Source organism: Balearica regulorum, chromosome 4, assembly GCF_011004875.1.
Source record: "Balearica regulorum gibbericeps isolate bBalReg1 chromosome 4, bBalReg1.pri, whole genome shotgun sequence".
Taxonomy (NCBI): domain Eukaryota; kingdom Metazoa; phylum Chordata; class Aves; order Gruiformes; family Gruidae; genus Balearica; species Balearica regulorum.
In genome coordinates this window covers 75400691-75421936 of record NC_046187.1, presented here as the reverse complement: position 1 = coordinate 75421936, position 21246 = coordinate 75400691, and the positions used below count along the sequence as shown (strand labels likewise).

At 43.5% G+C, this 21246-nt stretch overlaps 1 protein-coding gene across 4 annotated transcripts in view; it reads left to right on the top strand.

Annotated features, from left to right (window-relative positions):
• FGFRL1 (fibroblast growth factor receptor like 1) overlaps positions 1–21246 on the top strand; it is a 181484-nt gene that overhangs the window by 73269 nt on the left and 86969 nt on the right. For all 4 annotated transcript variants that reach the window (XM_075752732.1, XM_075752728.1, XM_075752733.1 and 1 more), the window contains one exon: positions 15356–15628. In XM_075752732.1, coding sequence (XP_075608847.1) covers positions 15356–15628 — 273 coding nt within the window. The remainder of the gene's footprint in view (positions 1–15355; positions 15629–21246) is intronic.

Here is a 21246-nt window from a genome sequence, read left to right as displayed (position 1 = left end):
GTATGGGCACCCATGGGAACCTGCAGAAAAATGTGAATTGCTGATGTCTGTTGGGCCTCTTTCTGTGCATGAGATGCACAGGGTGTCTGTCATCCCTTACCAATGCCAAACCAAGGACCTTAGTCTCACTGTGCATTAGCAATAAAAAACAGGTGGGACCCAAATAATACAGAACCAAAATTGTATTTTCCATCTCCTTATGCAGACTTTAGCTGCATTTTAACGGCGTAGCACTTCAGCAGACAGCGCAGGTCTATTTCTTTTTTCCAGCAAGGACCTGATATTTGACCTCAACAGTCACAGTTAAAAGCAGAGCTCCCTGCTCTGACTTTCACTTCTGTTTCAGCAGGACCAAAATCTGTGGGGCCTTTCTGAATATTTCCCTGCTCACCCAATATTGCTGAAAATGAGCCTGAAGTGTTGACAGACAGCAGCACACTTGGCGTGTAGGAATCCAACATAAACAGACTTGCTGGTTGTGTACTTGGACATGTTAAACGAGGTCTCTGCTTTGATCTTCCCTGCGCTATCCTAAAGCCCAGCAAGCAAAGGCTAAGTAAACAGACCTTTGATTTCAGGACTGTTTGGAGCAGAGGTCTTGTAAAACTTTTATCAATGGCAAAGCTGAGCTACTGAAGTCCCTCTTGGATTGTAGGTGCTGCAAGAGTAGCAGCATGGTTTTATTGACCCTAACGTCCCTCTTCTTCCCTCCCTTCCCATAATGACAAACATCTGGGGATATGAGCCAGCTTCCTGTTGATAGTAACACACCAGTTTCTCTAGGAGAGACACCTGCTTATAATCTCCTGTATGGTGAATGGAGCATAAGCTATGTTAGATCCTACAGCTATTGGATCCCACAGCCCGTGTAGCTTTTTGTTAATGCACGCCGTAAAGATGCTTAAAAAAATCACACGGGATACATCTGTGGGAAATACTCACGTTACTAATCCTGCGTGTTCAACACTCCTGGGTCAAACCCCAGAAAACCAGTATTCTGGCTTAAATTGCATCAATGTTACAAATAATTGGATTTTATTTATTTGCTTCCTGTTTTTAGAGCATTTAGTGATTCTCCATGATCACAAAGGTCACAAATTTCCTTTCATGCTCAGATAAACAAGAGATTCTCCTTCAGGATTATGTCCTCAGAAAACAGACTTTAAGAAACAAGCACCTAATATCACAAGATTTGAAAAATAAAATTGTGAATGCTGGCAAATTCCCTTCAATGAATGAAACACAGGAGTTAGATTGGCCTCTGCTTTCTTTTAATATAATATTTTTCTCTATCTTCTGGTGGGTTATACGAAGGAAGCTTTGGCTTCCCTTCTACCCACTGTAGAAAAGTGATATGAGAGTGAGATCCTGCTAAGATATTCTATTTTTTTAAGTGTTATAAATTTTCCATTGTTTTCAAAACTAAGAACCACTGTGTTTAGCAATGATGGAGCCCAGGCTGTCCCCAGTGGGCCAGAGCTGTGGTCCCTACTGCTGGGGCCATTTCAGCCCAAAGCTTGATTGAGCTCAGGACCAAAAGTTGGAGCATTTTATTCAGCCCTACCAATGATTATTGCTTTTTATCAAGATAAATACCAAATGATGAATTTATTGGCCAACCGCTCCATGCCAACACTGCTCCGGCTGTACCTTCTGGAGGTAAAGCTGAGACGGTTGACAGAGTTTGAGCTCCTGCCAGTAAATTGTGAGCCTAAGTACACCTAGTCTCTCTTGTCTTTTGCCCTCACACTTTTATAGCATGGCCTTAAATGATGACCTCTCTTACGCTGCCTTTTCTGCCTTGGTCACCAACTGATCCTTTGCTGTATGTAAAACAATGCCCTGGTTCTCCCTTCAGAAGTGAATTTTGTCTTTTGTCAAATAGTCAAATACACCATTAGATAAAAAACATTTTTAACAGACCCTTATTAGTTGGTATTTGATGGCGGTTCTTTGATGACTGAAGGGGTGTGCAGCGCTGTTTCTGATATATAGCAAATTGATTTTACACATTTCCATCTTTTATCAATGAGTCTTCCAATGGGGCTTCACTATAATCAGATTGGAGATTACTATGGCACAGCCGTTGGGAAGGGATTGGAATTTACATGCAATAAAGATTAGGGGATTAGCGACTGATTAGGAAAGTGCTGATTTATCCAACCACAGGTACAACAAGGCGTCTTGCATGTCTGCTTTTTTTCTGACCTTGGGTTTTGACCTCTGGACTCCTCACTTAGGAATGCCAGCATGCAGCCCAGAGTGATTTCTGATGTAGCTTCTCTCAAGAACAAGTTCAAGTCATCGCACCAGTAAAACCTCCTATTTCTGTGAGCAGAGGAGCTCAGAAATCTTTGTGCGAGTGGACACTTTGCTCTGATTTGCATCAACCGGGACAAGCTGAGCAGACAGACTGTTGCAAGGCTTTAATCTGCAGTCAGGAATTCCTGCTGCCAGCTGATGCAATGTGCGTGTGTTGGTACACGCACGCGCGCGATGGGGGATAAAGCAGCTATGTAATCACGTGGCGAGACAATATTTCTCCAGCTTTTCCTAGATAGCTGTTATGCTCTCCAGGTTTCTCCCCCCGTGCACACTTGCAGGAGGGTAGCTGGGACTGTGCATTACCAGACTGTGAGGTAATAGGAGCGCACATTAATTGATATTCCAGTGTAGCTCTATCTACCTGATGGATACGACGTTACATACCAGTGCGCAGCCCGCCAGTGAAATGACGTCATTTGAAATTGCAGAGCAATTGATGTCAGCAAAACTCCCGTATGCTCTGTAGCTGCTGAAGTTTGGGCAGGTCAGATAAAGCAACGGCAGTGACAGTCACAGCCTGTGCTAATAACAGAGGGTTGGTAGTTTGCTTGTGTATCAGATAATAGTTAGCACCATCTCTCTACTCATGCAGATTTATAGAGATAGATTTATTTTTTATGTATTTATTTTTAGTGTTTCAATTTAGGCAGAATATACCCACTGTTAGGTGCTGGTTTGGTAATACCATTCATCCCGAGACACGCCACGCTGGTGTGTGGTAGAGGTATAGGAAAAATACCTTCCTCCAGATGAAGTGAAGCAGCTTTTGAGCAGCAAGGGGTGCAGCAGAGCTTCAGACATACCAGATGAAGTGCACTGATTTTATCTGATCTTAGAAGCTGAACAGTCCTGGGACTGTCCAGAAAAGCACCTGGCAATCCTAGGCACAAACCATGGCGGTGTGATTGGATACAGTAAGCTTAAGAGAACAACTTCTTACTATGTCCTACTAGAAAAACTAATAAAGGCCACTTAAGAGTGCACTATCACTGTTGTCATGAGCCTGCCAGCATGTAGAAAAGGAGGAGCAGAGGAAGTGGATCTGTTTGAAGCTGTCCCAGTTACAGGCAGGCTGCAGAAATCTGGACTAGCCTCTGTCCAAGGCACCAGCTGAGCCCGCAGACTGTGCCAATGATAATCGAGTTTTATAGCCAGGAGGTTGCTCGTGCATGCACTTGTGCAGGCTTCATTGCATGTTTTAATACCGTGCTGTGGCACCGGACCAGGATCCATCTGAAGAAAATGTTACTGCTTTCCTTTGGGTATGGCCTGGAGCTGAGACTGTTTCCTATATGAGATCTGACAATATAATAGTCTGCAGGTATGAAGGCTTCATGCATTATGGCTCTGCCAATACTATGGGGTATCCTGTGCTTTTACATCAGGTACTGTGTGCTTCAGTGTCTGGGGAGCAGGGACCAGATGGGAATGCTGTAAGAATTCAGTGATGGTTTCCCTATTCATACTTGGCATCTCTTGAGTTTAAATGCAAGTTTTCACTGAATCAACCTTGTGAACACTTTCTTTTAAAGTGCATTCAAGTATTTTCCCCACCTGGAAGAGATGTGCAGGCATGTCTAAGTTACCTTGTAGGGTGGCACAACAGGAACAAATCTTTAAAATAAAATACTTGGTCCTGAGGAGGTGATGTTCTCACTACAGGCATTTTGGGAGTTTATTCTGGATTAGCTCCAGTCTGGTGGTGTAGATCGAGCGCTTGTTAATGGAAATCCAAGAGCACAGCTTCTGCTTTTGTTTTACTGGAGACCCAGTTAGCAATTGTTGGCTGTGTCTGCATTAGCAGCTGGTGGGGATTGGTAAGTTTGGATCTGTAAAGCAAATGCTGAGGACCTATCACCCCCATTTCAGAGGGGTGTTTCACTTCAGAGTAGCCCTGGTTTGGTCCTGTGAACTATATCCCCATCTGAACTGGAGCACCCCTTGCAGCTCAGTTTCACAGAGAAGCAACTCGGTTCATGTGCACTAAAACTAGTTTCATGATGTGAACCAAAGTATAATTGGTGGGCATGATGAAAAAAGAATCTATTCATGTCTGAAATCAAATTTTTTTTCATATTTTAGGGATACAGCAACCCATTAAAAATATTACCATTTCTTAATCAATAAACTTTTAAAATTCCAAATTTTAATTTTTAGGTGTTTCATTTTAATTTGCCAAAATTATGACACAAAAGATTTCTCAAACTGAAAAAGGGAATATTGAAAGAGAAAACCAGACAAAGTCTTGGTTCTTGACAAAAGTGTCATTTTCTGATAGAAAACCCATTTCTGCAAAACACTCCATACCAAGTCTGCTCAGCAGCCATTCAGCTAGAAGTGCTTTGTGTTCTAGAGAAGCCTCCAAAAATATCTTCAGTTCTTAAATACCATGGTGTTTATCTCGATGTGGTGACCAACAAACAGTTGTTTCCACATTTTTGTGGTGATCAAACTTAGAAGCCCCCAGTGACAAGGGCAGAGCAAAGAGAAGGCTGAGAGCAGCCTGGCCGTGTAGGGTGCTGCTGCTGATTTCCCAACAGCAAAAGCTTATGGGTATTTGGGCAGTGTCTCCTGTTGGAGAGTGAGTGTTCAAGGGTTTTTTCCTGAGCCCTTAATGCCCTAATCACCCTTTTTCCATCTTGGGTATTGAGAAAGGCCAGTAGGAACAAGCATGGGATGGAAGAGTTTAAAGTCTTCTCCAATTTCATCCCATAGAGAGAAATTTGTTAAAAAAGATTTTAAAGAATATTTTGAGGAAAACCAAATTCTTGGATACAAACGAAAAAGGCTCCTGTGTCAGTCTATGGCGGAAGACTTGCCGCTGTGCACCAGCAGGAAGGCAAATCAACTGTTAAAGATCTTTGTTCAACTTGTTCCTCAATATGGCATGGAGTCAACCATCGTAGTTTGTGTTTCCTGCAGACATAAACAATGACACTTAAAATTTCCTGCTTGTACAGTTCTCACACAAACGTCTGTCTATAAGGGGAACAGCTAATTACTTATTAAACCTTGTACTGTGCTTAGACTGGGTTAAATATTGACTACTGAAGTTCAAGGGGAATCCGTGTCACCAAACGTGAACTTGGGGTTCCTATTTTCTAGGATCTGTTCAAATAAAATTATTAGGTGACAGGATACTGCACATAGGCAGGAAGGACAAAGAAGGGGACAAAAACTGGAGCAGATTTGCTCAGAAGTAAATGCCTGTCTTTGAAGCCTTGGGTTTTGGAACATGATTGCAACTGGTGGCTCGAAGGGGAGTTTTGTTACAAAATAAGTGAATTAAACTGAGATTTGCAGAGTGTCTGGTTTGTTTTGCTGAAAGTCTTGGGGATGGTGGGCGATTTGGCTGGAAATCCACTGGGCTCGTGAAGCAGGATTTGCATGGTTGGGAAGCAGTTGGAAGAGCAGAGTACAATAGCATTGATGTTAAAATTGGGGTAGATTAACCCCAGAAGCTAATTCAGGGCTGCCTGACTGGATTGTTTCCCAGATATTATGGGAAGCAAACAAATGCCTGATGTTGGCAGGAATGGTCCCTGCGTGACTTGTGGTGGAGATGCTGGGGGCTTGGCTTAGGTTTGGTGAGAGCAGGTTGGGGTAATGGGACAGGATTTTCAGTTGGGTTCTGGATCCTCCTGCCTCCCTCAAGCCAGAGGATTTCTAGCTTTCTTTCAGAATTAGGCAATTTATCTTTCCTGGAAACAGGAGGCTAGAAAAAAAGCCTTTTAATTTCAGAACGTTGAAAACATGTTTTAATGCCATTTCTTTTGAAAAAGCAAACTAGGAATGCAATTATTCAGATGGGCTTGCCTTCTTGAATGGGAATAAAAAAGGTAGATTGTCTGGGTATGTGTGCCAACACACCTTTGTTGTACTTATCTCTTCTCTAAAAAAGTTTTTGATTATCCATTGAACTACATACCTGAACTGTGCCGTCAGTATAATTTTCATAGAATCATAGAATCTTAGAATGGTTTGGGTTGGAAGGGATCTTCAAGATCCTCTAGTTCCACCTGCCTTGCCATGGGCAGGGACACCCTCCACTAGCCCAGGTTGCCCAAAGCTCCATCCAACCTGGCCTTGAACACCTCCAGGGAGGGGGCATCCACAGCTTCTCTGGGCAACCGGTTCCAGTGTCTCACCACCCTCACAGGGAAGAATTTCTTTCTAACATCTAATCTAAATGTACCCTCTTTTAGTTTAAACTCATTTCCCCTTGTCCTATCACTCCATGCCCTTGTAACCAGTCCCTCTCCAGCTTTTCTGTAGGCCCCTTCAGGCACTGGAAGGCGCTATAAGGTGTCCCCGAAGCCTTCTCTTCTCTGGGCTGAACAACCTCAACTCTCAGCCTGGAGGGCTCCTTCACAGGAGAGGTGCTCCAGCCCTCTGATCATCTTTGTGGCCTCCTCTGGACTCGCTCCAACAGCTCCATGTCCTTCTTATGTTGGGGCACCAGAGCTGGACGCAGTACTCCAGTGGGGTCAGTGCACAGTAGAGGGACAGAATTCATACTGGTCACATTTCTTTTGATGCAGCCCAGGACATGGTTGGCTTTCTGGGCTGCAAGTGCATATTGCTGGATCATGTTGAGCTTCTTGTCCACCAACACCCCCAAGTCCTTCTCCTCGGGGCTGCTCTCAATCCATTCTCTGCCCAGCCTGTAGTTGTGCTTGGGATTTCCATGACCCACGTGCAGGACCTTGCACTTGGCCTTGTTGAACTTCATGTGGTTCGCACGGGCCCAGCTCTCAAGCCTGTCAAGGTCCCTTTGGATGTCATCCCTTCCCTCCAGCGTGTCGACCACACCACATAGCTTGGTGTTGTCAGCAAACTTGCTGAGGGTGCACTTGATCCCACTGTTGACGTTGCCAACAAAGATGTTAATGCTGGTCCCAGTACCAACCCCTGAGGAACACCACTCATCGTGGTGTTTTAGGCGTAGAGTGGAAATATTAGTTCTCTCTTTTGGCTTACGCTAAGCCCACTGGCAGCACTTAAGAAACAATAAATAATATCTTTTCTTCCACACTAGAAGAGAAACCTAACATACAAAGTCTGTTTCTTCAAAAGTAATTTGAAGTAATCCTAACTCTCCTCTGCGTGTGCTACCTCAAAACCTAAGGGATAAAATTACTATTTTTTGCTGCTGAAAAAATGTTCAGCAACACTTGAAATTGAATGTCACCCATGCACGTTTAATTTAATAAGATGGTAATTTCATGTTAAATAAATACCAACTGATTATTGAAAACATATGCTCAAAGGATTTAAAAACGATGTAAGAGATACATATCTCATCTACTGTTGTTTAACTGCAATAAATCTACACAATAATCAAGTGTCAATTGTTTAACATACAATAACTATTTTATTAAATCTCAGTGAAATGTGTATGCAGAGCACTTAATTAAATGGAACATGTTCCCAAATATTCTATTTTTCTTATTTTTGGAACATCTAGAGTAGAAAATTTACTGGCAGCCTTCACCCAAGGGGCTAGTTATTACTCATGTAAAAATATGGCAAGCACTTCTTGTGCTATCAATAAATATCCATTTCATCAGGAAAGCAGCTCCTACCACAGAGGTAGGGAAGAAAGAGAAAATATGTCACTTCACTTGCTGTAAAATGAATCTGCAAAGCTGTTTTCTCCATCAGGTTGTTGGGCTCAGCTGTGCAGCCCAAGCCCAGAACTTGCTCCTGCAAACAGTCTGCTATTCCCAAAGCTAAGCCTGACCAGTCATCAGGGCTGGTCAGCAAATACTTGTGTGGTTTTGTGTTCCTCTCTAAGACTCTTTGTTCTGCAGAGATGCTGTTATTTTTTTCTTTAATCTTTTGATTGTTTTTGATAAGCATTGTTTTTGTCTGTGGGCGCCTATGTTTTCAAGCCAAGAAGAACCCATTAGCTCATCTGATCTGATCTCCTCATGTCACATACCAAAGCATTTGACCCAGTTACCCCTATGCTGACCCCTACTTTACTTGGCTAATGCATACCTTTTGGAAGTGAAAACTGTTTTGTTTTGAAAATATGAAAAGATTTTGGATTCACCAGTCTTTTGAACTGCTTATTCCAGTAGTTAATGGTATACATGGGCAAAACATTCATCCTTCTATCTCTCTCAAAAAACATTTTTATCAGTTCTGGTCTCCATGTAATGGCTTCCCACTGTGCAGAGAGCCAAGCGTTCCTCTCTTTCAAGAACACCTACTCATGTTAATTGAAACTCTTGCCATTGTTATTTTCTAAGCCCTTCCTGGTGGGATTTGCTCCTTGGTAGGTTTTTGTCCAGCCCCCAGCATAGCGAGGCTTCTATCCATTGATCCATCATTGCCGCGTGAATGCCAATACAGATAATGGTAATAATGATGTGCAGAGAGTGCAAGTCTATAATCCTCACGTTGGTCTTGCAGAGAGGGATAAACTATTGGAAAGGGTTAAACTCCTACCGTAAGCAGGATTTGTCCAGCCCAGCTTTCTAGCAATGGATACCCCAAGTTAGCCAACTCTGGATGTGAGTTTAATACACGGCTTTTAGATGGTTCTTTCCAGCCATCCATGTTCATTCTGAAGCATGGGAAAGGTGAAAGAAATCAACTTTGGTGTGAGACATCCTTCCACTAAGGACTTTAGAGGATCAGATGTTACAGTAATGAGTATGGTGAAGGCCAAATGTTGCCTCAAGTTGTTGGTGTAAGAGACTGTTCAGACAGAACGAGCTGTTTGGTTAGCGGCTGTTGTCCAATGCCTTCATCTCACTGTCATACTGAAAGATTTCTCTGCTTTGCTGTATTCTCCTCGTAGGACACACATTGTCTGTGGTACCACAGTCCCTGATGTTAATTCCTTGCATGCGTTGATGGGTTGTTTGGGTGCTTCATGGTAAATGACTTTGCTAATTTGCTAACACAGCACTTCAAAAGAAATCTTATCTTCATGGAAAGTGAATGTGTTTAGTATTAAATAATAAAATATACATAACCCATGGGGCTCTTAAAACTTATTTAACTTCTTTATAAACTTTACAATACAGTATGTGGATATTATAAATTACTTTCCATTCCAAGAAACTGTCCGGGCTGGTTGACCTTCCTTGGAATTTCCTCTTTGTAATTATGTTTAATGTGTTAATAAAGTTCACTTTGAACTGTATCATGGCAAATGGTCTCACAGGACATGGGTCAGTGCTGGTGTGTTCACCATATGTGAAGCTTGACGTTAGTGTGCAGTTTAGTTGAAGGAATAACAAGGCTAAGTCCAAACAATTGTAGAAGCAGTATCTCCTCCCCATGTTAGCAGTAAAAGGGGTTCATGGAAAGTTAGGAATGTGGAGTGGGAAATCATTTAGCTTTCACTGCTAGGTGTTACTAAATTATAGCTCTAGGTTCGAGTCACTATCAAAACACCATATATCTAGAGGGTTTTCACACAGAGCTATAAATCATGTTTACTACATGTATGAGTTGAACGAGTGCATGAACTTTGCAATGCAGTCCAGGAAAATATAATTACATATGTGTGTGTTTTTGACTGTGAGAAATATGGACAGGAAGCTCCAGGCTATTCCACTGTTGTGTCTTAAATACACTCCTAGAAATTGTTTTTACTGCTTCCCGGAAATAGCTATTTGGTAAAGCAGAGAGGCTTTCTTGGGTTTTACATAACTCCTTTTGCCAAGAAGTGGCAACCACCAGCCCTTCCAAGGCACTGGGGGAGAGAACAGGAATGCTTGTAAAGCAGTGTCAGCAGCAGAGCAGCAAGTGGGGTTTTTACGCGGTATAGGATAGTGGAGAGCAGTATCGCAGGATATAAATTGAAAATTGCCCAGCTGTTCAGTAAGACAGGTGTAGGATCTGTCTTTTATATAATGGAACAGAATGGAGATTCCAGTTGCTTGTATTCGTAAATGAGGCAAATAAATCTGCACACTTGTCTGCATGTATATGAGCAGAAATATTTAAAACAAATGAGGTGATCACGGCATTTCCTTGTTAATATTTGACTGGGCTTATATGATCTTGAACAGAAAACTTGGCATCTGGCTGGGATTGTTGGTTTCTTTCTGGGTGTATTTATATGTATTTGCAGATGGGGAAACTACAAACAACAAAACAACTTTGTGGAAAATGTAGGGTCTGGATTGTTTAAACTATATTTTAAGCCTGATTGCACCCTGGCCCTTGGAACTCCAGGCATGATCCCTTCTAGTAACTAAAATGATTTGAATGTTATGGGGCAAAGTTATATTTAGTTTGTATTTGGAGAAAGAATAACAACCAGGCGCGGGGGGGAGGCAGCTGCATTCTCGTCACTTCTTCCCAAGTCACATCCACGGATGTCGAACCCCACCCTTCCCCCTCGGCCGACATATTAAGAAATTATCCTCTCATATTATTGGGTTGAGGACAAGGGGGACTGAAGAAAACCTGCCTCCACTGGGTTTGTGCCGAGGTAGGGCTTAATTTATCATAATAGCTCCTTCTGTTTGCGCAGGCTCTGAAGTCAGCTGCACCCTCCCCAGTCTGCTGTGGCTTAAAAGGGTGTTTCTGGGCAGCGCCCTGTGGCCGTGGAGAGCTGCCCTTCCCTCGCGGAAAATTGCAAGAGTGGAAGCAAGAAATGGCGGTTGTTTTCTCTCGCCACCATTCACCCCTGCCCTCCCGACTAGAAAAATGTGTAAATATCTGTGTCACCAGTTTTGGTGGAATACCTACCTGGGGCCTTGGTTTTGGCCCCTTCTCCCATATCTCGTGGCAAAATGCTGTGGGAAGTTATTTCTGTCTCCAGGAGCATCAGAGGCTGCACATTCTCAACACATACAAAGGCCGATTTTTTTCAAGAATCATGCCTAATGGCTAAGAAATGAGTGGGAGTGCGGCATAGGGACACTTCCCCCAGGATTTACACCCAGGGCCAGAGAGCAGTGCTCTCCCCTGCTCTGTCTTCAAAAGATCCTGTCTGGAGCTTTGGCTCCATGGGTGTAGGCACATGGCAATTCACAGGATTCCCCCCCATAGCCAGAAAGGTGGCATATTGGCACTAAAAGTTTGTGTTGGTAGCTTTATGAATTAACAGTTTTACCAATCTGGTTTAAGAAAACGTTTTCAGGTTTTAAAACGATCCCTTGTGGTGTTGCTATCCAGCTCTTGTGGTGTTGCCCTAATGCATAACCCACAAACGAGGCAAGAGCGGTGGTACAACAGCTATAGGGTACTGCTCTCAAAACACATTAGATCATTTCTGCTCACATACAACACAAAGGTGGAGTTTAGGCCGGCTGAGATCATGACACTGGCTGCTGAAGGAGTAATTGTGTCTGCTTTTTAATGCTGCATCAGAGCGCAGGACAGAAGCCGGCAGCGGCAAGGGATGGGAAGTCGCGGCAGCCAGGGTTCAGCCTGTTTTTACCTCGCTGGCAGCTGTAGGTGAAGCAGCAGGTGCTTTCCTGGGATTTTGCCTCGCTAAGCAGCTGTAGAAATGTATCCAGCCTGCTGCGGGCTGTGCCCTGGGCTCCGCTCCCGTGCTGCCGCACTCAGCTGTGAGTGTGTGTGTGCCCCAGCCCCGCGGGAGGCAGCCGCCAGGGGACACCCCCAAATCAACGCCTCGGGAGAGCTGGCAGCTATTGGGTGCTCTGCTCTCATGGCCACCCCTCTGGCATATTATGGGCTGGTTCTACAAGGTGGGGAGCTCCCTACAGCACCAGCGGTGCGCATAAGAAAGTGCAGTGCTCAGCATCTTTTTACTACATCTTTTTGCTCTGTTTGTATAGTAGAAGATAGAACTGCCATAGAGAAGCCCTGGAAATTAAATTCCAATGGAACCTGAGGGGTGCTGGGCAGCTTAATGTGTGGATTCAGAGGGGGAACACGTTGCTATCTGGATAGTGTGGGATTTCCATGGTATGCCATGCAAGGCAGCTCAGTGTCAGCAGCACCCACTGCCCAGGGGATGTTGCAGAAGGACCTTTTTGCAAAACACACTTCCCTCTCTCCACCGCCTCCCCTCCAAATACTGACAACACGGAGTGGCGAGGTGTGCCAAAGCGTATCTTGACTTGAAAAGCATTCATCCGTCACTGTTGCAGTCCCAAGGCAGGGCTGTACAGATACGTAGTGAAACAGGACCCAGTGGATGCCTGTACATTAGAAAGAGAGACAGAGATCCGTGATGATATCAACATTTTATTCTTGCTGTAGCCATCTACAGAAGGCCCAGTTATCACTGGCTTGCCAGGACCTCTGAAGCCTCTGGCATATGTGAAGGCACTGACTGGTTCCAGGGAGAGAGCACTGCTTATGCAGAAGGTTATTAACGCAAAGATCATACGTAATAAAATGTGAATATTTACAGCACCAAATGGAGAGAAGCAAGGTTTTAACATCTGTGTCCCGAGGCTGTACCTCGCTGAGAAGTGCATGCCGCTCTATCCGGCAAAATTCAGAGCAGGGAAAAGAGTGGGGGAAAAATTTTATTGCTTATCTCGAGAAAGTCGCTGAAGGGGCTGCAGAGAACCGTGCTAGTGTTTTTCTTCTCAGGCAGAAAGGCTTCAAGAAACGCACCCTTTTCTAAATGTCATAAAGGTCTGTGAATAGATCCTGTGACAGAGAGTGATCCAACAATTCCTCAGAACGAAAGGTCAATCAAAGGAAAATGGCATTTAGGAGGACCAAGCTTACCGCTGACCCAAACATGTGACAGATCCAGGGGCAACGCTGGTGCCATCAGGAGAGCCGCTTGTGCAGTCTGCCCCAACGAGGCACATGACGTGATTGGGAAACTATCTGATTCCTCCAGGTCTCAAAATTCATCAGGAGTCAACCTGAATGTCGGAAGGAAAGGGATTTTGAAGGAGCTACAGCAGGTTTCCAAGTTGGGAGGAGGGTGCTCTCTCTCCACTGACCCTGCTTGCCCTGCACCAAACATTTTTCCCCAGCACTAATTATAGAACTGTTTTTGCCATTTGAATTAGCATGGAGTAGTATCCTGGCTGACAAGTAGATTGCAATGAAGTTACTCTTGAAGTTTGACTTGGTTTGGTAGGGCTCTAGGTGAGAAAGGACCTCTCTAAGGGCCAACACAGAATTTCAACAAGGCTGTGGACTTGTCTGGACATTTCTGCTCCTTTACACTGAGTGAGAGGCTGCAGCATGTAGGGAAATGTAGCAGAATTTGGGGCTGGGTCCTCACACAGTGTTGATCAATTCTGCTTTATCAAAGCCAACACACACATCCCCTCCTGATGGGTGGATTTCCTCTTTAAAAGATTCAGCAACGCGGCTTGTGTCAGATCAGCATTCAAAGGATTTTGGGATTATCTCTCCATCCACAGAGCTGGTTGGAGATCTCCTAAGGTGAAGAACATAAACGGTGGGGTTTGTAGTGCTTAGAAAGACCTGGACAGGTGGGATTTCTCATGGTGTTTTGCCAGTTCCCTTGGAGTATGGGAGGGCACCATCACCTCGAGATGCTGTCCCACACGCGTCTGCAGGAAGCGTGCAGGGACGGGTGTTACCTTTGCCAGGGACTGACTTTTTCAGAATAAGTGCTCTGAAGATCCCCACTTTGGGTCTTCAGCAGTTCATCAGAATCTGAGTGTGTTTAAGACCCATTGGTTTAACCAGGCTCTTAGTTAAACTAATTAATGAGTTTCAAGCTAGTTCATGACTCTTTTCTCAGCTTGAGCAGCACTTCTGTTCACCAGCAAAGCTGCGAAATTCATGGGTGCGATTCAACGTGAGTAACTGCAACAGCAGCTCTGTAGTCATTCATGAGCTGGACTGTATGTACTGCCTTAGTCACGCTGGGGAAAATTCAGGCAGACGTTGGAATAATAAGAATTAGTCATGAGGAAGTGCAAATATGAGCTCTGTAGCTTATCCCATGTGGGTCCAATCCTGCAAAGCACTAGAAACAGGAATAAAATATAAGGGAACAATTCCAAATCCCACAAACATCTTGTGGGTTTTGGGTGCAACTCAGCATCAGCAATCCTTAGCAAAACATTTTGTCCTTATGCAAGAGCACGGCACTTACTATCACACCCATTAATAGACTATTCTGGGAAGACCATTGCTATTTCAGTTTGCGTGGGGAACTTGTGCAATTAATGAAAAGACAGAAAAGGCACATGCAGGAAAAGGACTCTCTGCTTCAACTTTTCAGAGCCTGAGGAAGAAATTCCAATTTGAATTCAGCTACGGGACCATTCCCACTTTGGAGTCTTTATCACTTCTTTTTTCTGAGTGTTGGCCTGTCCAAGTGCATCTTGTTATCATGTGGCAGTGTGTCGCTCTGTGGCATTCCAGGGACACTCTGTTTTGCATGAAATTATCACCTTTTACAAAGAACAAATATTTGTCAGTGAGGTCAAACCAGCAGGGTTGCCAAGGTGCTTTATAAAAATAACCTCTTTCGGACTATAAGCAATTTTAACATGTCAGGCTATGCTGTATCTTTCGGTGAAGCACTACCCAATGAATGCTTTATGTCCGACAACTGCAGGCTTATGCGTCTCAGATAAAGCCCATCTGGTGACTATTAAAGGGAATTACTGTACATATGACATGAAAGGATTTTAACTTTTTGAGGGGGCAGTGTTTTGTTTTAAGTACCAGTGCTGTTACTAATTTTGCCTTCAGGATAGGTGTTAAGTTTAAAACAACTACAGTTGCTTTACCAAATACGGCTGAACAGTTTATGTATTGGACGACTCCTTGCTATAGGATGGGGGTGCTTTGGAAGAGCATAAGAGACTCAGAACCAGGCTTTCCTGGTGGGTTACCATGAGCTGATGTTGATGGCAAGGCAACAGCTTCAGATCTCGCACACACCAGTATCTCTCTTGTTGTATCCCTCTGTAATTGCCTGCATTTTTTAGCCTTGGTTGTAAGTTATTTTTGGTAAGCACCTTTCACTATACCTCTGTATAGCAGTCAGTGTAATGCCCTGATTGATGACTGACTTTAAATCACTGCTATATCACTAGCAAAAGCAGTAACAGCTATTTCACTCTCTGTTCTTTCTTAGGTCCCCCAAGGATTGCTGATAAAGTGATTCACCGGCAGTCCGTGAGGCTAGGGAGGACCATCAAGCTCCTGTGCCCAGTAGAGGGTGACCCCCCACCTCTCACCATGTGGATGAAGGATGGACGCACTATCCACAGCGGCTGGACGAGGTTCCGGATCCTTCAGCAAGGGCTGAAAATCAAGGAGGTAGAAAGCGAAGATGCGGGAACCTACATTTGCAAAGCCACCAATGGCTTCGGCAGCACCAATGTGAACTACACCCTCATCGTCATTGGTGAGTAGAGCTGGAGAAAAGCCAGGCCTCACCTGCTCTGGGGGGGAGAGAGCAAGCTGATTTCTGTGTAGCTGTCAGTGATTGCAGATTTGCTTTGCTAATCATTTACTGACCTCCACTCTTAACTGGCCCTTTCCAGTGTTTGAGGATTGCCAGAGCTGGCTGTGTTGCTGCACATCTTCTGCTGCAGCCGGCTGCAGGCAGATAAGATTACGCAGTGCCAAAGGTTACAAATAAACAGAAATGATGCAATAGTCACTAGGGTCCAGATCACAATGAATTCCACACAGGAAAGGCTGTGCGATAAGGAGAGGTCACACTGATCTTTATGTTTGCTGTTGGAACAGAATAGTTCTCAAAACAAACGTTAAGGCACCCATGTAAAAATGCACAGCTGGAAGATCCATGTACTGAGATCTTGCAATGCATGGTTTCTTCAAGAATAATAATATTAATGTTGAAACCAAGCTCAGAGCTGTCATAGGACCCAGGGATGGTCAGTTCCTGAGAAAGTCCCTTGGTGGAGGCAGGATTAAAAAAGCTTCAGATGTCATCTTGGTGACTGTGGATTCACGGGCTGTGCTTTTGACTGGCTTCAAGGGGCTTGCTTGGCCTGGCGACGGAATTTTGGGGTCGTCTGCTGGCTGAGCATTCCTTAAGACCCCCAAAGACACTTCTCTGGGTAATCAGAGATTCCTCCGCTGTGGCTGCCACAGAAATATGCTCATTGGTCCTTGTCTGTGAGGAGGGAAAGAGCTGGATGAAATTTGGCATGCTGGAGGATGCTGAGGGAGCAAAGGGGAGGGTTACAAAGCAGGGGGTGAGAGCGGGTATCTTGCGCACCCTATTGCCTGATCAGCACCCCCGGTATCTGGTCTACAAAGTTCTGTTTCTCTCGGACAGGGGAAGTGAGGACAGAATTTAGGGCAGTTTCCAGCTGCCTACTGGTTGGCACTTGGCCTGTTTTTGTTTTATTTCTTCACCTTCACAGTAGGAGGGCTGCTGTGGGCTCAGAGCATGTAGCAAATACTTGGTGCTGCTTGATGGAGGATTATCACCCGATAACAGGGTGATTCTTGGAGAATGCACTTTGCTGCAGAGCCAGTATGGGAGAGAGACCAGAAATGTAAATGTCTTATCTGGAAGGAGATGCTTAGGTGAGGGAAACCCCCCTGCTATATGACTTCTGTCACATGAGTGGGATAAAGCCACAAAAACAATTTTATAGTTTACATAGTTTGTGGATTTGGTTTTCCTCCTTCACCTCTTTCCTATCCACGTTCATCCATCTTTCTTTGCTACACTGAGCAAAAAATGTGGAAAAAAATTTGAAAATAGTCTATAAAGAGTCATGTCTATACAGCTTTCCAGACTGTTTGGTGTGGAGAAAGGTATGCTATAGCAACATGCTGCAGTCCTGCTTGTGCTTTTGCAGTATGTGGAGGTTGCCAAAGTCTTTGATCTTCTGTGTCATCCTGTATCTCGTGTAAAGCTCAGGGCCCAAGCCAGCTCCCATTATTCCAAGGCAAAGAGGGATCAAGGCATCTGTGAATCAAAGAAAGCTCTGACTATTCTTGGTAGCGCAACAGAAACAAATGAAAGGGAAAAGCCAGGAGGCACAGGGTAAAAGTTGGAATAGAATTCAGGAAAGATTGAGGCAAAAACACCAATTCAGTTGCTCAGGGAAATTGGATTATCAAATTTAATTGTGTTAAGAACAATAGTGTTCATTATATTTGGCACTGAGAAGCCCTGGGCATAAACACTAGTTATTTGGAGCCTCGTCGGGCAGCTATGGAAGGAAATGGCAAGCTCCCACTGGCCTCTGTGGGTGTGAGATTGAGCCCTATGCAAACAAATATTGATCACCAAGTGCCAAGAAAAGGGTAACTTTAAACTAAATGTGTGGCAGACATATAGGCTGAGTTATCATTCATCTCCATGCATCCTTGTTCTAGTGCTGGCTAAACCCAGTATTTCTTAGACTCTTTGCACCTTATTTCCTCGTCTCACAGTGTAGCCTTGTACACTGTTGTTGCTCAGACCACTTTTGACTGATTACTTATGTCCCTGGTCACCAGTGGTACAGATGTGTTCACAAAATGATTCAAACCAATTGCTTTTCACTAGAACAATTTCCCCTGGAAACAAATGTTCCCCTGGTGCCTGTCTTGTCATTCTGCAAGTAAACACAAGGTATCACTGACTTATTGTTTCAAAGGATCCAGACATTTAATGCATTGGCCAGATGCTCGTGTTTGTCTTGGTGAAAATGCTTTTGGTTGAGAGCAAATCAATCCTTTGTTGATTTTTGAGGAGGCGGCAGTGTTTTAAGACCAATTGCATGTCGGTTTTGAGGATGAAGATCAAATTGATGGAGCTTTTTTGTTTGTGCTCCGGAAAGCACAAACTTCATTAGGTAGAGTGGCCTTTTGAACCATATGGCCTCTCTATCCTCCCACTCCTTCAAAGGAGAAAAAGCCCTCTTATTCCAGCTTTACTGCTGACACCAAACATGTAAAACCACACGGGTGTTAGACATGGGCAAGGTGGTTAAGATATTAAATGTAGAATAGCATCAAATGATTCATTAAGCATTGGGACTTGAAAAAATAAAATCCATTTTGACATGAAAACATTCTGGGAATTTAAGAGTAATATCTGGACTCTATACAGGAGCTTATTGAAAGTTTTTAGAGTTTTGCTATAGCCTCTTAAATGAGCTCTGCCACAACACTGGCAAGTGAGGAGCTGTCACACTTGTGTTATATATGTGTACACTGCAGCAGGGTAAGGTGATGGTTTACCCAAGGTCCTACAGAGAGCTGAGACTAAAATTCAGCTGCCTTGAACCTCCCTACCTGCACTCAGTGCTATATAACATTTATTAACTCTTATTAGTCTATATTTCATTAGAGTATAGAGAACCAAGAAAAATCATAACACCATCCCTGGAGGTGTTCAAAAAACATGTAGACATGGCACTTTGAGACATGGTTTAGTAGACATGGTGGTGGTGGGTTGATGGTTGGACTTGATGATCTTAGAGATCTTTTCCAACCTTAAGATTCTATGAATCTATAACACTCGGTAGAGTCTTTTCTTCCTAATTTAGCATCTTCCTACTGCTGTGTTGGAAGGGAGTCTTCTCTTATTCTAGCTTTTTGATCTTGCTTCTCAGACAAAGGTTTTGCCAACCCAGATGGTAGCAATTGGTTTCTGCCCTGCTTATTTCCCCATATTCTCAGACTGCAGGGCCTGGATCCCAAAGATCCAAAGAATCCTGCTCTAATATGCTCCTGCGTGAAATGTAAGCCAGTAAAAGCAGATAACCAATATAAGTCAAAACTATAATTTCCTTTCCTAGCCAGCCGTAATAGTTTTTGTGGCTTACCACAGGATTTGGGATGCCAATTACACTGCAGACAGATTTACAAATGCTGGAAGAGGAACTTCTCTTTAATCAATATTAAATCAGCATTGCAACTATTAAGTACAATCGTTCCTTATTGGGGAGAATTATCCGTAGCTCATCAAAACAAATGTGCTGTACCTTCCCAAAAAGTTATTTGCACAACGATACCCATGAAAATCTTATCTTTAAGGTTTTTTTCCCAGTTGAATCAAATCAGAAGAGCTGATTTGTAACCTACAGGTGTGAAAAAGTAACTTTATTTTGGTTTTAGATGCTTGGTTGAAACCTGCAGTTTCTTTACTGCAGAATAAAACTTCCTTGCCAGTCTGCTCTAAAAGGAATCCCAAGGCCAAAGAGGAAGAAACAAAGTATTGGATAGCTGCTTATTATTTGAAAACTGCCTACCTTGTATGCTGAATGGAGGTATGTTCTGTAGGGAAAAAAAAAAAAAAAGCCTGTGATGATGTAACTGAAGCCTGCATCAAACTGGCCAGCCTGGAGAAACTGTGAGGTTGCACATGTGGAGCCATTGCATGATCCAGGCCCTCACTGGGTGAGATTTGCCTGACTTATAAATAACTGAAAACAAAGTCTTCTAACAAGGAATTGCTGGACAACCTCCATTACCATCTCTTTCAGCAATAATAAACAGTATTACTGGTTCCAGAAGTTTGGTCATTCTCTGAAGGGAAAATTGTTGGTGCACAGCTGTAGGAAGGACTATTAGTAAATATTTACGCTGTAGCATAATGACCTCTTTCACTAATGCACAACACAGAGGACTTTTCACTTGCAGAAGTGTTATGGGCCAAATCCTGTAAGGTGTGCCAGCATTGCAACATGCAGGGCTATTGCTACAGGTGCTGCCAGTAAATACTTCATCTTGCATCAGCTGCTCAATCAAGTGATGAAAGATCAAACTGTCTCTGGTTTTGCATCTGCATGGATTTTTCTTATTAACGTCTGTAGCAAAGAGAAAGGAAGCAGCAGCAAGAGCTGGGTTTAGGGTTTTCTCTGCACTATGGATTTCTTGCTTCACTTGGGAGTTTGCAGATTGCCGATGACATGTCTTGCTTGGGAGCATCTCAGCACACCATCAAAAAAGATCAACATTTAAATTCAAGGAACAACTGCTCTAGTGTTTATCTTTCTTGCCCTATATCTCTGACTGCTGTAATTGTTTTTTCTCTTCTTTGGGTTATTTGGAGGAAGATTTTGGTGAAGAATCCATCATCCATCCAGTTCATTCGCCCTCTGGTGCCTGCCCCTCTGAGTGACCAAGCCACTTGGCCCTATTTGAGCTGTGGAGCATAAAATCTTGATGCAGAGAGCAGGAGGAAGAGAGCAGCTTGTTGTCCTAAACCTCTGATGGTCTATTTAATAAGCTACATCTTGTTTTCAAAGAAATCAAATTTACTATTAAATGTCTGCTGTCTGTGTGCTGCAATTGATTGCTTTGAGAATCTTCCCTGACATCGGAAGATTTATCTTTAAAGTAGCTTTTTCCTGCTGAGCCAGCTGCTATTTTTATGCTTTTTTACAGCTTGTCCAAAGACAGGTCTCTTTGATAACAGGCATGTGTGAAAAATTTGCATTAGAATAACCTTTTTTTAAACAGTCAGCATAGTATCCTGAAAAAAAAAATCATGGCAATGTCTGAATGGATATTTATTCTAACGTGCTTTTTTCTGCTCATAGTAGTAGAAAATACTGTGTGAAAAAGAAGTCAAATACAGTAAAATATGGTTTGCATTACAGTTCTCCAATGAAGTCATCAATCCATGTCTCAGAACTCATTTATAGTGCAAAAGCTGAGAAAACATTTGTAGCACAGAGTCAGGTGCCACCAGCCATCTTGGAAAAGCGTGACCCATTCATTTATGTTTGGGTTTTGGCTTCTTAATAAACTCTGGGGACCAGAGAGAGATGTGCTCAGCAAGAAGATGTGAATCAACTTTGAGTCAGCAATGTGTGCACCGAGGGACTGCTAATGCTAAGCAAAAACTGAAATGAGTCAACACTTAAAAAAAGAAAAAAAAAGCACAGTATTTGCATTTGAGGACAAGTTGGTGTGGCTTGTGCTGGTCATGGTATGGAGTTAGCAATCCATCTTTAGTGCAGTTACTTCAACACAAAGTGTGAAAGGCAGCCCATCCAGCCTGGGACCGTTAACACAATCACAGGGCATATAATCATGACTAAT